This window comes from Protomyctophum bolini (assembly GCF_963924005.1).
Source record: "Protomyctophum bolini genome assembly, chromosome: 9".
Lineage (NCBI taxonomy): Eukaryota > Metazoa > Chordata > Actinopteri > Myctophiformes > Myctophidae > Protomyctophum > Protomyctophum bolini.
In genome coordinates this window covers 34,431,642-34,447,219 of record NC_137870.1, presented here as the reverse complement: position 1 = coordinate 34,447,219, position 15,578 = coordinate 34,431,642, and the positions used below count along the sequence as shown (strand labels likewise).

Here is a 15,578-nt window from a genome sequence, read left to right as displayed (position 1 = left end):
TGTAATTAGCATAATTATGGCCATATATGGACACTTGTGCTGCTATAGACACATACTGTAGACACACTCGCTCAAAAATAAATGGATAGTTTGGGGCAGGGGCACAGAACCTCTGGAATTTCCGGAGCCATCACAAGTGGCTCAGAGTTGCAAGATGCAGTACAATTTAGGGGCTACTCCCGAAAGTCTTCCACCTTTCAAAATACTGTTGAAAATGTATTGCCCAAAATATGGACACTAGGTTGAAAGTGTAGTTCGTTGGTATATAAAATATGTTTTCAACAAGAAATGCAGGATCAGGATTGTCCAAACAGCATTGTAATATCAATGTTCTGTATTCTACACATCCAAAAGATCCAGAAATAAACATTAGTGACATTAACGGGACAAATAAATACAAAAAAATTAAAACAGCTGTACTGTAGGGCTGCAACTATATATATTTGTTGATTATTCTATCAACATCAGCATCGATTATTATTGTATACTTTGTCATACAATGGTGTCGTGCAAAAATAATGAAAAAAACCTAATCTAGAAGCTCAAAACACGTCGCAAAAACCCTTTGCTTACAATGACATTCCCAAAGTTAGGTCAATATTATTAAATAATAAATAATAGATAAATAAACCGATATGTTTTTATAATTTCTTAAATGTGTTACTTTGAATAATTACACCCCAACTGGCACAATAATTATACTCAATCTGCCATATAGATGGTTGTGGACAATTCAGAAACCTGTGTTAACCAATTCCATTATCGATGGATATTCCAGACTAATAGAAACCACTCTTTCTGGAAAGTTAGCATGATGATAGAAGCAATTGTCTCTCCCTGGAAAGTTGGCATGCATAATAGAAGCCATTGTTCTTGCATAACGATAGAATAAAATGCAAATATTTTGAAATGACCAATAGCATCATTAGTTGGCGGCCCTCTGAAATGTCCACAGTCCTCCTCTGAGACACACAGGGCCCTATTTTGGTGGCTTAAGTACCAGGTCTTATGACTTAACTTAAGACCTGGAGGCGTGGTTAATGCCGTTTGGCCACTCAAAACAGCCAAACAGCACTGGCCACACCCCCAGGTCTTAGGTTAAGTCATAAATCAAAGTCAAAGTCATATGATTTGTCACACACGTTACTGCAGTGAAATTTGTTCTCCGCATTTGACCCATCTCTTGGAGCAGTGAGCCAAGGAGCAGTGAGCTGCAACTCTTTGATGCTGAGTGCCAAGCAGGGAGGCATTGGGTCTCATTTTTACAGTCTTTGGTATGACCCGGACAGGGATCGAACCCCAACCTCCCAGTTTCAGGGCAGACACTCTAACCACAAGGCCACTGTCTGGTACTTAAGACACGCAAAATAGGACCCACAGTCTGTAAACCAAGATGGTGCCATTTTATAATGAGCTTTGGTGAGGACCAATATGAAGATAGGTCCTTTAAGGACATTGTAAACGAATATTAAAGATTAATGAGTTCTCAATGTATTTTATAGTTGCTTCCAAAGCCTTTGAAGTGCAATGCCCAGGTACTGAGGTACCTCAAACCATAACCTGACCATAACCGCAAGGGAGGAGCAGCGCATGGTCGCCTACCTTAACGCATGTTCGCCAACCTTAATCCGGTCGTTTTCCGCATGTCGGACCAATGACTGGTCGGAAAAGCATACGGACACTGGTATAATATCCCGGGCACATACTGTATGTTATTGTGAGGGTTCTGGTGCCATAGACCATACACGTTAAATGGCGTGGGTAGTATATCAGCCCCATTTGAGATAGCAATGGGATTTTGTCAGCAGTTTTCATTGTTGGGATGAAAACTTTCAGTATCCAAATTTTCTATTCATTAGTAAAGATATGTGCCCTGGATATTTTATACACGTATACATACAGTCCTATTAGCCATGCCGTCGTTAGAACCCCTTTTCCCCACAAGAAATGTATTTCTATAAAAAATAGTGTCACAATTTGCCCATTGTGACATAGTGATGATGTCATGATATGGATGACTTTGGTACATATAGGCAGATCAAATAGAGCTCCACGAAAGGCAATGTTAGGTCTTAACTACAGCAGCACAATGACCCTGCCACGCCATGTCTACCAGTCAACAAAGCCAACTTCTTGGGTGTCCCCACCAACAGCAGGAGAGACTCTCTTCGAAGACAACAGCTTTACAGCACCACCGATGAACAGTCAGTGTTTCTACACCCCTGGGCTTACAGGCGCCCCTCAGGGAGGTGCAGGGATCGACCACATGTTTGCTGATCCAGTGTCCAACGTTGTTGGAGTGATATACGCCTCATCGCTGGCCAACCAGGGAAAGGATATCGTGAACAAAGAGATCGACAGATTCATGGCGATGAACAAGCTGAAGTATTTCTTTGACGTCGACACCAGATATGTCATCAATAAAATCATGCTGCTTATGTTCCCATACGTTCACCAGGAGTGGGAAGTGGGTTACCACAGAGACACTCCGCTAACGCCGAGGAACGACGTGAACGCTCCCGATCTCTACATACCCACCATGGCCTTCATCACCCACATTCTGCTGGCCGGGGTGTCTCTTGGCCTTCAGAATCGGTTCAGTCCAGAGGAGTTGGGACTGTGTCTCAGCACCGCTCTGGTGTGGCTCAGCATCGAAGTCTTTGTCATGCGTTTGAGTCTGTACCTGCTCACGGTGCTGAGCGACCTCTCCACCTTTGACCTCATCGCCTACAGCGGGTACAAATATGTCGGGATGACCTTCACCATGCTGGGCGGCTTGCTGTTCGGCAGTGCCGGCTACTACCTGGCTCTGTTATGGTTCTCCGTCGCGCTTATGGTCTTCATTGCAAATTCTTTGAAGATGAAGATTCTCTGCGGTATCTCTTCTGACTCAGCTAGGACCGGAGCCAAATTTCGATTCCGCCATTATATCATTGTGGGCATGGCTATATTTCAGCCACTTATCATCTACTGGCTGACCTCTCACCTGGTCAGGTGAATGTTAAGTGGCAATTCCATTGCTGTTTCTGCCCCGGTCAGTCAGCTCACACAGTGAAGGATGACCTTCCATTTGCGTTGATGGAAGTTAAAGACGTTCACTGATTTGTACCAGAACAGTGAATAGAGGTTTTGTTCAAGAGAAAATGTCTCACAGCAACACTTTGTTTGTATCATGTGTGTAATACTGACAAAAACCTTATTTTTTGGCCCACATTACAATTGTATTGGGTATGTGAGTTGTTTAATTAATCCCGAGACATGGCCGAGACATGGCCAAAGCATTTCTGGGGGTCCCCAGCCAAAAACGTTGAGAACCCCTGAAGTAAAGGACACATAATGGGACAGGGATGTGAGCGGACCATCACTTCACTCAGTCACTTCCAGCATGTTCAACACGAAAAACAAGACAAGCTACATGTTGCATGCCATGAATTTTATTTGAGGTTCACATTATATAACCAAATGATGAAGTAACACTGTCTGTTTAATTAAAAACAATGATGATATTCTGGCTGTTCCTCCGACTCCAAGTCTTCCTCGAGGAGCTGTGGAAGAAGCATATGACCACATTATTACACAAACCAAATGGCAAACCTCAGTGGTGGACAGTAAAGAAGTACATTAAAAAGAAAATTTACTTTTAGTTTGGAATTTGTACTTTTAAATGTTTAAGTATTATTCAAGCATCTACTTTTGAATTATTATTATCATTATTATTATTATAGGCCTAATACTATGACTCAAGTAGGCCTACCATGTCCATGTGTCCACCACTTCAAATGCCCCACCTGCAAGTACATACATCAATAATAAAATGATAGACGACGATGACAACAATAACATGTAATACTAAAATCACACTCATGTGAAGTGGCCGCCCTGAACGCACTGGTGTGCTCTCTTGTCGTTCGTTTATTGTTCACTCTGTGCGTTGTCGTTCGAAAATCCAGTGCGCTGCGCACCGGGTGTGACGAGTGCCCGCACTGAGCGACCCACTACCCTGAAGCTGGGGTTGTCCGGTGTCGGCGGTGTGAATGCGTCACAGCTGTGGTCGTTCGTAAATAAGGCACACTGTGACGTCACCGCCCACCACACTCATAGTCATAAGGCAGGCATGTGATCCTGGCAGATGGTTCAATGTGTGGTTGGAAGTTACAGCTTCTCTTGCCGTTGCACTGAAAAGAGAAAGAAATGGAGTGAGAAGTGACCCACTGATGTGAACTTGAAGTCAGAATGTGTATGAGGTTAAAGGTGCACTATATAGATGATAGCTCTATTTATTCACAAACGTCGCATAGTAATTTGTTCAGTAACAGAGGTATGTCTCTCTCCAGTTCTTTAGTAAACAGAAAATAGATGAACACTATAAAATGAAAGCTGATAAATGGGGTACTCTGATCATGTATTTTCTGTTCATTATAGAGCTGGCCGAGAGACCGCTGTGTGAGAATTTACGTCATGTGTCTGAGAAAATCGACATGTTACGTCATGATGATATGTACGATGATATGACACGGGTGTAGCCCCTCCTATATACAGCTTTTGTCCCCACACGTCTCAATATTTGCCATCGACAATGAAAGGAGAAAATGGTCAAATGTCTGCCAAATATGATGTAAATTTGTGGCACCACCACCACAATTGAAATACCATTGACAATTGATATACGATGACAAGAGCGCCCCTCACTTCACACGGGTGTGATTTTTTATATTTATACAGATTATAGGTTCTTGGGTTCACCTATGATTCTCCTAGATTACTATTTCTATGCATTCGATGTATTGCGTCGTGTTTTTCATAATGATGTTTCAAAACAACTTACTTTTTCCAGATTTTCCATGTGTTACTATAACTTGCTGGCATGTTATTCACATGCACACGCCTCTTCCCATCATAGCTAGTATATGGAGACACACAAAGCTTCCAACCTAAACCTGAAGGAAACAGACAATAATTAAAGACAGGTGTCACCTATTGTCATCTTACACAGTATCAAAGACTAATTGTGGTACCAAGACAGGATAAACAATCATGTGAGTATAAGTAGATTTAGTAAAATATGAATATATCACAATGAGCTATCATACTAAATATGGGTCCAGCCCCTAAAGTGTCTGCATGAGAAGTTAATAGACAAAACAGACAATGCTAAACTCACACCTTGAGTCTATGCTTTTTAAACTCATTAGAAATATATAAAGACAATAAATATATAAGTAGGCCTACCTTCCACAATCTCGCAGTGCATTTGCCGTTGGTATAGGATCTGTATAATTGTGTCATCTGCTTTAATGACAACATTGTCATGATGAAGTAAGTGTGCCCAGAAGTGTCCGGATTTGGCCACAGAGCCTCTATGACAAATGATTAACTTATACTTAATTTTACTGCTATCACAAATGGGAATTTCGATGAGATCAGAATGATGGTACTACAGGGGTGTGGTGCACCAATTCCCATCATTATCAATATGGTTCACAGAAAGAGTAATGAAATCAGGATAAGCAATCCAACATAGTTGTCTCTTCATTGCAGAACCACAAGCTGTACAACTTTGTTGACTTTCACCTTCCATGATTGAGTGTTTGAGTGTTTCTAATTCTTTCAACTTCCAATGCACATTTTTTGCAGGTGTCTGTCTGTTTTGCAGGAACAGTTGTGCAGACACTACACATACCCAACAGGAAATATCACACCGCTGCGACAAACGCTAAAACCGTTTTGTTGCGTCTCCCATTGGTGTGGTTTGGGCTTTGGGTCAACGTAGAATCCCACTGAAATATTTAACATTTTAAAGAATGTTGAGGCTATGGGGCTGGGATTGTCCAAATTTGGGTACAGATAATGTGTATCCGTGAATCTGTGTCTCTCTGAAGCTAATCCTATAAAAAAACCACTGGACTAATCAGCACCATAAACATTTTGTGCACAATGCCACTAGGCTAACATATTATGTCTTTCTCCCACATTATTTATTGATCTGATACTTTTTGAGATATTTAACTTAAAAATAAAGTATAAAGTCATGGGACTTGGATTGTCCAAATTTGGATATAGATGATGTATCAATGTGATGATGACATCAATATTCAATCTATAAAATGTTAGACGGTATGCCATAACTTGAAGTTAGTGTAGTTTAACACATAGCCCAGTGAGAAATCATTATCTAATCAGCATCAAACTGAAGGACGTTTGAGTATACACTAAAGTGAAAATGTCTCGCAGATACGATTCCCGAACTACAATCTTTTCCCCTGAAGGACGCTTATACCAGGTGGAATACGCCATGGAAGCCATCGGTCACGCCGGAACATGTCTGGGGATCCTGGCCAACGACGGCGTCCTGTTAGCTGCAGAGAGACGCAACGTCCACAAACTGCTGGATGACGTTATCTTCTCCGAGAAGATTTACAAGCTCAATGAGGACATGGCTTGCAGCGTTGCCGGAATTACATCGGACGCCAACGTTCTCACAAACCAATTGCGACTAATCGCACAGAGGTATGCGTTGCATTACGGGGAGCCTATACCCTGCGAGCAGCTGGTGACACATCTGTGTGACATGAAACAGGCCTACACGCAGTTCGGGGGTAAGAGGCCGTTCGGCGTGTCCCTGCTCTACATGGGCTGGGACAAGCACTACGGCTTCCAGCTGTACCAGAGTGACCCCAGTGGCAACTACAGCGGCTGGAAGGCCACCTGCATCGGCAACAACAGCGGCGCCGCAGTGTCCATGTTGAAGCAGGAGTTCAAAGAAGGGGAGATGACACTGGCCGCAGCGTTGACCCTGGCCATCAAAGTCCTCAATAGGACCATGGACGCCAGCAAGCTCTCGGTGGACAAAGTGGAGTTGGCCACCCTGACGCGGGAGGGCGGGAAGACGAAGATCAAGGTGCTGAAGCAGGAGGAGGTGGAGGAGCTCATTGAGAGGCACAACGCAGACGAGGCCAAAGCAAAGAGCAAAGCTCCGCAGGAAAGTGAGAGTAACGTTGGTAATGTGTAACGTTGTCTACTACGACGTCAGCTCTATGACGGCCGTCTGCCACCTCCATATCTGGGTAAGGTTTCAACCCATTCCAACCCCCGTTGTCTTCCAGTCTAAAATTTCAGTTAGAGGAAAAAAAAAAAAAAAAAAATGCCATTATTAGATATTGTTTACTTTATTGTTGATATTGTTTATTGGGGCGGCTGTGGCTCAGGAGGTAGAGCAGGTTGCCCAATGATCCGTGGGTCGGCGGTTCGAATCCCGGCTTCTGTCAATATGTCAAAGTGTCCTTGGGCAAGACACTGAACCCCACCTTGCCACCATTAGTGTGTGAATGTGGGAAGTAAGGTGATGGTCAAGTTTATTTATGTCCCAAGCTGGGCACTTTGTTTTACAGCAGATAATAAAAGCTCTTAAAACACATTACAAACAGTAAAACATACATAAACAACAGACATACGTATACATTATCACAGATTGTTACATTAATCTGTATTAATGTAATAATAATGTAGCCTTCCAGGCTTCACTACATCGAGGATCCCACAGATGTTCCTGGCCAGCATCTCCCCGCGCAGGGAGTGGACAACCCTCAACCGCCTGAGGACGGGTGTGGGACGCTTTGGTGCATCCATGCAGAAGTGGGGTCTCACAGAAAGTGCCCACTCCAAATGTGGGGATCCATTACAGACTGTGGAACACGTGCTGACCAGCTGCCCCACATACCGGCCACCAAATGGTGATCAATAAGGCTTCATTGACCTAGACACACACTGGCTTGCTGCAACAGAGCTGCAACAGAGCTGAAGGGCTAAGGACATATACGACAGAAGAAGATTATATATAAATATAATATATATATATATAATATATAATTATATATAAAGATTATATATAAAGTGCAACTACATCTATCCTCACCACCCACCCCTGAGACTAAACAGCATCTATACCTCCTCATGCTTCCCTTGTTGATAGCACGAATGGAGGTAGGTATAAATGAAAATTGGTTTTGCCATTGGCCCGATGGCAGGAATTCATATTCCCGGTATAGGGGGTGAGAGCTGTCTGCTCTAATTTACCACCTGCTAGTGACTCAGACAGCTGATTTATTTAGCCCCCTTAACAACCCTGTTTTTCTTAACAACCCCATTTTTCTGTCTGACACCAAGGTTACCATACCAGCAAATGGCAGCCAGTGAGGACGCTGGGGTTGACTGTGTGCTATAAGTGCTATAAAATCAATCCAAACCAGGTAGTTTTGATGGTGTGGATCTTAAAGAGGCTAGCTGTCCATTTTCCTACATAATCTCGCAAACCGGCAGGCTGATTTTCTTGACCCTTCTTGCGCCCACTGCAGTGCTAGCAGGTAAAGGAAGTATAACCTTTTTCACATACGTACTGTATCCTATACTTCTTCATTCTTCTTCTTCATTTTTAACTACAATTTCAGAATGGAAGTCAATGGGGCCCAAATTGGACTGAAATCGTTCCCAAAACATCAGTGCCATTACTGTCTCATGCAATTATCTATGACAGACGTATGCACCATATTGAACTGCTTTGTGGAAGACATGCAGTACTTCCGGCTCCATGGAAATGACCTGCTTCACCTTAAAAGTCTTAGTCGATGTGTTTGTAGTCAATGTGGTGACACACTCACAACTCATAGTGCAGCCACTTGAAGTGTCACAAAAAGGCATCTTAGACACAGTAGCACACTTTCCTGCTCAACCTAACAAATGTGAAACATGTAAGCAAGTAAAGAGCTTAGCAACACACAAAGTAATTTACAGTCCACAGACTTTACTTCTCCCGTTAAGATCTGGCACAGAAATCCCCAAAACGTTCACTCTTGTGTCTGTACCAACAAAATAATTATACTGTGTCCAGTATTTGTGCCTTTTTGGACAGGTCACCATATGTGTCATTGTAAACCTGCACAAAACAGAAATGGTATATCATGACACATGAATCCAATGACACAGGCTCATATACCTTTGAGCTGATGCAACAAATAATGACTGACGGCTAGTTTCTTTGTTGTGTCATACGAGAAAACCAAGAGTGTCAAACTAATCCAATTTCAGCAGGTCAAACAAAAGCATAAATGCACAGACAGATGCAAACCATGTACACAAGTTACACCCATTCCAAAACTATAGACAAAAATCCTTCACCTGACCTAGAGAATGGCAGGTGGCTGTGTGATAAGACTATAGATGAGTACCATCAGCTCTTGCTCTCTATGGTTGTTGACAAAATGGCATATAATTGTCCCAGCACTTTTGTACGCGTGTGTATGTCACAACAACTGCCTCGAAGAGCCGTTTTTTTTGTCCAGTGTCCACACTGGTCTGGAAACGGCACTTTTTTTACCTTTGACAACAGTAGAAGGCCTGGCGCTCGGAACTTTACACCTCTCCCACTTAGCGGAGAGTGGGGTGTGGTAAAGGACATCTCCCTGAACACGTGCTTATTGGGTCCAAAGCTATTTATTATGTACATAAATGACGTCTGTGATATATTAAAACAAATGAGCTGCGTCTTGTTTGCTGACGACACTAGTTTGTGCTGCTCAGGAAAACACCTGGATCAGCTCTTGGATACAGTGCAAAATGAGCTTACAGTATTAAAGAAATGGTTCGACATTAATAAATTGTCACTAAATCTAAATTCATGATTTTCAGTAATAGATCAATTGACAGAGACTAAAATTATGATAAATAATGTGGAAATGTGGAGTGTTTGAGAATACATTTCTAAGTTTAATTATTGACAGTAAACTTAATCGCCGTACCAAAGGAATACTTCAACCGGATTATCACACACCACCCAGCCTGCACACACTACATGTCTGTCAAACCAGACGAGGGTCCAGTACTTAGAGTTTACAACAACTATCGTCCCCCCCAGCATATAAAACTACCACACTGTGACATGATGTTTCACCATCCAAAGCTGCCATCTTTGACACACCAGTGACCAGTCTACCACAAGGCAAACAGAGACACACACATTTTAACATTCAGCAACACAAAAGTGCTATAGTCAATTCATTATTATTTTCAAGGATGGGAATCTGCGCAAACCATACACCTGCCAAACCAACTTAACCAAACCAATGTAACCAACTTACCAGACATAGTTTACTAAAGATAACTATAAACCAACATTAAGACAAACTCCAAAATTAATTTCAGCTCAACCAATTCGATCTGCATCTAGCACACCAACTGAATGGCTGGAAAATGGAAATGAAGAGTTTACATATAGTAGGTACTCATAGGGGGCGGGGCAGGGGTCCCAAGACATTGCCAAAGCATTTCCGGGGGTCCCCGGCATAAAAACGTTGAGAACCCCTGGACTAAAGCAGTGGTTTTCAACACTGTGTCCATTATTGTCTCCACCAGGCCGAAGGCATGTGGAGAGACTGTATGTTTTGCAGATGGTGTTTGCCATTATTTGCATTTACATTGACGATATTTATATAAACTAGCCCTTAGCCCGTTGTGAGATATTGCCCACCCATAAATATCGTTAAATATCGTTAAAGTTCATTAAGAAGAATACTTGCTACGGGGGGTACTGCGCCCTGGGTGCGTTTTCTCACTGTTCTCTCTAGCAGGCATGTTTGTGATGGGTATTTGACAGACGGCATGGTGCGGGGTACACTGAACCCAGGACCGCCATTGGCCGCCCAAGCTCGACAATAAGGTCGCCACCGTGCCCCTTGAGTCTTCTTTATTCATCTAAATTCTCTTCATATGCCTATTTATTTTACTCAGCATCTTATTTATATTGCACTCTACATCTTATTTATATCCTTCTTGATCAATACTGTTTTTTGTGATTAGTGTTCATGCGCCATTTCACAATTGTCCAAGCACACACCAGTAAGACGCGCAAACGCGGGAAGCGAACGCAGCTCGTACATATTTGGGTTTTTTTAAGATTTATTTTTAAGTTATTCTTTTTTTAAGCCATAACCATATAAGGAGTCCCCAAAGCAGCTATACGTCCAAATATGGAGTGTGTTGCATCAATCACAAACAAATCACTCAGCTCCATATATGGGCACAAAGGTGGGACACACACACAGACAGACATGATCTGCTAGGTCTCATAGTAAGTGCTCACTGCGTTCGCAATCATGTGATGTATTGCCATGCTTTTTTGTTCTTGCTTAGTGTAAATCGCTCTGGATTAAGAGCGTCTATAAATTGGCCAATCACCATTTGCGTCCCCACTTTTTTTCTCTTCACTTTTGTGTTTACACAAACACGAAAAGCCGGGCATAGGAGATTTAAGCCTTACTTACAGTATACTGAATCAGCCTAGAGCAAATGGTAACACTGCAACACAAATGACAATAAACAGTTGAAAAAGCAGGGGCATGACATTCCCCTCCATTTCCATCCTTGCCCACCCACACCAATGCTCCTTCTTCCCTCTCCCCATTATCACTTAAATGGCCTGTTGTTCATGGTTGTTGATGCTTAATTGAGTCTTGAGGTTTCTACATATCACATCCATGATGCAAGCCTAACCAACTGTAAATGGGGTCCCAGATCCAGCAATCTGGTTGGTGAAACATAGTCACCAGTTGTTGTTGAGTGGTGCAACCACTCCTATAGACAGCTGCGTGTCCCTGGGTCCCTGGCTGGCTGGCTGGCATGTGTCCGAGCACGAAAATAGCGCTTGGTTGGTTTTCACCACCAAGTGTCACTGTTGCGCACATATTAACTGTATATATGATGATTTCGGGTGTGACCGGGCTGGCCCCTGGGCGCGTTCCTGGTGGTCTGGATGTTCCGGGGACCCCATGCGGCAAATCTGTCATCTCTCGACCGTTTCGGACATGGGGCGGCTTGCCGGAAGCGGGCCGGTACCCTGGGCGTGTGCGTTCTTGCGGGTCTGGAACTTCCGGGGACCCCCACACGGAGTTGCACCACTCACTTCACACGGGTGTGATTTTTGTTTCCATCCTCTAAAACTTCATCTTTGTAAAAAAAAAAAGCTAACAAAAGAATTGGAAGACAGGATGCAGCAGCATTTGTGGATATCACAGAGCAGACCAGCAAATAGCCATCTCTTATCATTTACTCATCCTCCTTTTTTTTATACATTTGTTTTTCTTTTTTCCATGTTGTTGGTCGTTAAAAACACTATACAAAAAAAACCTCTAAATATAAAAAAATCTGTTTCTTTTTGTTTTTGTTTTCAGTTCAACCCCTCCTTCCTCTTCATTGCTCCTTTTCCTACAAGGTTAATGCATACATCCAAACAGGGCATCTTGAATCCCAAACATGCCTATTCTGGGGGAAGCTCACGACACTTGCAGATCGGCTATTTTTGCCAAAGAGATTTGGTGCAGATGGAAGAAGAAAAGCGGTCGAAGTACAATTGCAATTGTAATCTGCAATCTTCTTTCTGTAAACTAATCCAGTGTCTTTGTATTTTGGATGTTAAACATTGAGGGATCAAACTGCTGCCCTTTAAATGGTGAATCTTGAGCATTCCAGCCCATCTGCAGCATCTCATGCACTTTCATTTCCTCGCTTGTTAGCTTCTTCTGAGGTTTGGGTTTGTCTATAGTAGCAAGCTCCCCTTCATCATCAACTGTGGCCACAGGGGGGAGCTCACAATTAATTTTGGTGATATCAATCTCCGGTTCTCCTTTCAGTAGTGCTTTCCACCACATCTCACCGCACTTACTGAGTGATAGAACAATGCAGCGTCCAGGTTCGAGGTTCCACATTGAGTCTTCGGCGTTAATCTTTTCTGTTAACTCTCCCTCCATCAGGACCGTCTCTTCTGCTCCGTCCCTCACACAGACACGTACACTGCTGGTCTGGATGCTAACCGCCACCTGTTTGCCCCTGACAACTGTTTCAGGAACATCTACACGTACGTCCACATCGTCATAGCCTTGAGACCAGCGGTATTTGTCCCTCACAGCCCCATTATAACTTTCTGGGTTAGACTGAAATAGCATCTGCTCATCCACTTCTGCTGAGTTGCTGCTGGCGGCTGCAGTTGTCCTGTGTTGTGATGACTGTCCGCTGCTGGGGAGAATGCCAGAGGCTGGACCTGACACTGTGGAGGACTCCATGGTTGGCTGGGCATCCAATATCTCCTTCTGCTGCTGTGCACACTCAAGCTCTTGAGCTGCTGGGGGAGGAACAGCCCTGCTTTCCTTTTTTTTCAGCCCATTATTTCTGTCCTTCTCTGCAATCTTTTCAAATATCTTGAATTTCTTGAGGGCCACTTTTTCTGCCGCACCATTGGCACGGTGGAAGTAGTCCGTCTTGCGGTACAGGAACCCAAAATAGATCTGCAGGAAATCCTGTACATTTCCAACATTCTGCAAGATGCCGAACAAAGCGTTGTCGTACATTTCTGTCTTTCCCAGGGGCGGCGCCATTGCAAGTTAGCGCTCTATGTGGTATTTAAAAGAAATTATTTTTAGTAGGATTTGCTAAGTAATAATTCCTTTGCAAAATAGAACTACTAGGTGTTTACCAATCGGTAGCTTGAAAAGAATGACAACAAATTAACCACTTTACCAGTTTAAGTACAGTGACGCTGCCAGCAAAGTGTGACATAGCCTCTCAGCCAAAGCCATATATGGTTATAACATTCTGACCTCACATGTGATGTCAGAACAAATTGCCAGATTTTAGTATGGGGGGAAATGTAGGGACTTGGGAACACATGCCTCTGAGGGTATACAATACTGTTGACAGAGTACTTACTTATAGGAGGTCGACGGTTTATGACATCAGTATAGTATGATCTCCATATATGAGCATAAAATAAACATGTACAGACACAAAGACAGATACAAGGATCTCCACATGTGGGTGTCGGGACTGTTTTGGGCCCAAATGTAGAACTAATTTCAAAGTACAAACCCAGGGGGACAGTTTAACACGACTTTACTTAAGCAATATTACACAAGGGTATATGTGCTTTACCGCGATTATTGGCACAACAGTGATTGCGAATGCAGTGAGCACTTACTATGAGACCTAGCAGATCATGTCTGTCCGTGTGTCCCCCCTTTGTGCCCATATATGGAGCTGAGTGATTTGTTTGTGATTTATGCAACACACTCCATACTTGGACGTATAGCTGCTTTGGGGACTCCTTATATGGTTATGGCTAAGTTAAAAACTTAACTTAAAAATAACTTAACTTAAAAAAATTACTTAAAAATAAATCTTAAAAAAACCCAAATATGTACGAGCTGCATTCGCTTCCCGCGTTTGCGCGTCTTACTGGTGTATACTATGGGCAAAAATGTAGGGACTTGGGAACACATGCCTCTGAGGTTATACAATACCCGTTGTACCCGTTGACAGAGTACTTCTACTTGCAGTACCTTTTTAAATGTGGTCAGGAACGAGATGAAGTCGAGTTCCGCAAGCATCACTGAAGTGAGAGAGGAGAGGGGAGGGGCTGAGGTTGAACAGGAGGAATGCACACTGGACAAAGTCACTCACTCACCACCACAAGGCAAGGGTACACAGTATAGGGGCAGAGGCAGGCAGCACAGGAGCAGAGTCAGTGTGCACATTGGACTGCCCTGGACTCCATATCTGGAAGTGCCTGACACGGAACTTCATATAAGAGCATAAAAGAGACACAGACAGACGGGTACAATGGGTTCCTGAATAGGCCGGGCACCAATCTAGTATCTACCTATTATGCCCAATTTCTACTTTTCCTTCGTTTTTTCAGGGGCACTAGCCCCTCCTATATACAGCCTTTGTCCTGTCTCAATATTTCCCAGTCAATGAAAAGAGAAATTAGGTCAAATATGACTTAAATTTGTGGCAACACAAACATTAAATGCCTTCGACAATGAAGGGAAAGCCATATGTAGAGCAAATGTACCTAGTTTTTGGAGATAATTTTTAAAGGTATTTTGAAGTAGGGTAAATCTAAAATGAAATACAGTCCCATCAATTTAGAAGTGTCCAGGAACTTCACAGAATATATACCACTTAATTCGAATTATATAACAATCGGTTGAAGATTATCTGAATATCGCATAAGTAAAATATCAACTTCTTTGCAGCGGGCCATTGCGCTGAGCACTGGCAGTGGCAGTGGTTTACCTATTGTGAGGACTTCTGCTTGGATTCATGGTGAGTGGGGCACCGACGATCTGCAAGCTCACAACGCGCTGCATGTGTACGAAACACGTATCCCAAGCCGTGTATATCCACGGCTTCCCAAGCCGTGTATATCCACGGATATCCCAAGCCGTGTATATCCACGGCTTCCCAAGCCGTGGGGCGAGCCGCCTCTCTTGAGAGAGAGAGAGATCTTTACCTGTACTATATTTTCACCTGTACTTTTAAACATCTAAACATTTTGACGAGCTGTGATGAGCGACTATCCAATGCAGAAAGCTATTTCAGAGTTAATATTTTCAATGGCGACGATGAGCCAATCTGGACATAATCAACCAGCTGTCCCAAAGATTCATTAGTATATACGCGAGACCTCTCTCATGTTTGAGGCTCTGCAACCCATGACCCTCCAGCATGCAGGCGACGATGAGCTATATGAAAAG

At 43.1% G+C, this 15,578-nt stretch overlaps 3 protein-coding genes across 3 annotated transcripts; 2 read left to right on the top strand and 1 right to left on the bottom strand.

The window, feature by feature from the left end:
• Window positions 1–2,089: 2,089 nt before the first annotated feature.
• On the top strand, window positions 2,090–2,998 carry LOC308321840 (protein YIF1A-like; the record flags this gene model as incomplete). Its single annotated transcript, XM_080772931.1, has 1 exon — window positions 2,090–2,998. One exon carries the CDS (start codon window positions 2,090–2,092, stop codon window positions 2,996–2,998), a length of 909 nt encoding a protein of 302 aa, XP_080629057.1.
• Window positions 2,999–6,220: 3,222 nt separating this feature from the next.
• On the top strand, window positions 6,221–7,741 carry LOC308321839 (proteasome subunit alpha type-4-like; the record flags this gene model as incomplete). Its single annotated transcript, XM_080772930.1, has 2 exons — window positions 6,221–6,983; window positions 7,515–7,741. 2 exons carry the CDS (start codon window positions 6,221–6,223, stop codon window positions 7,739–7,741), a joined length of 990 nt encoding a protein of 329 aa, XP_080629056.1.
• Window positions 7,742–12,431: 4,690 nt separating this feature from the next.
• On the bottom strand, window positions 12,432–13,418 carry LOC308321838 (nudC domain-containing protein 3-like; the record flags this gene model as incomplete). Its single annotated transcript, XM_080772929.1, has 1 exon — window positions 12,432–13,418. The coding sequence occupies one exon, from the start codon at window positions 13,416–13,418 to the stop codon at window positions 12,432–12,434; it is 987 nt and encodes a 328-aa protein (XP_080629055.1).
• Between the last annotated feature and the right edge of the window lie 2,160 nt (window positions 13,419–15,578).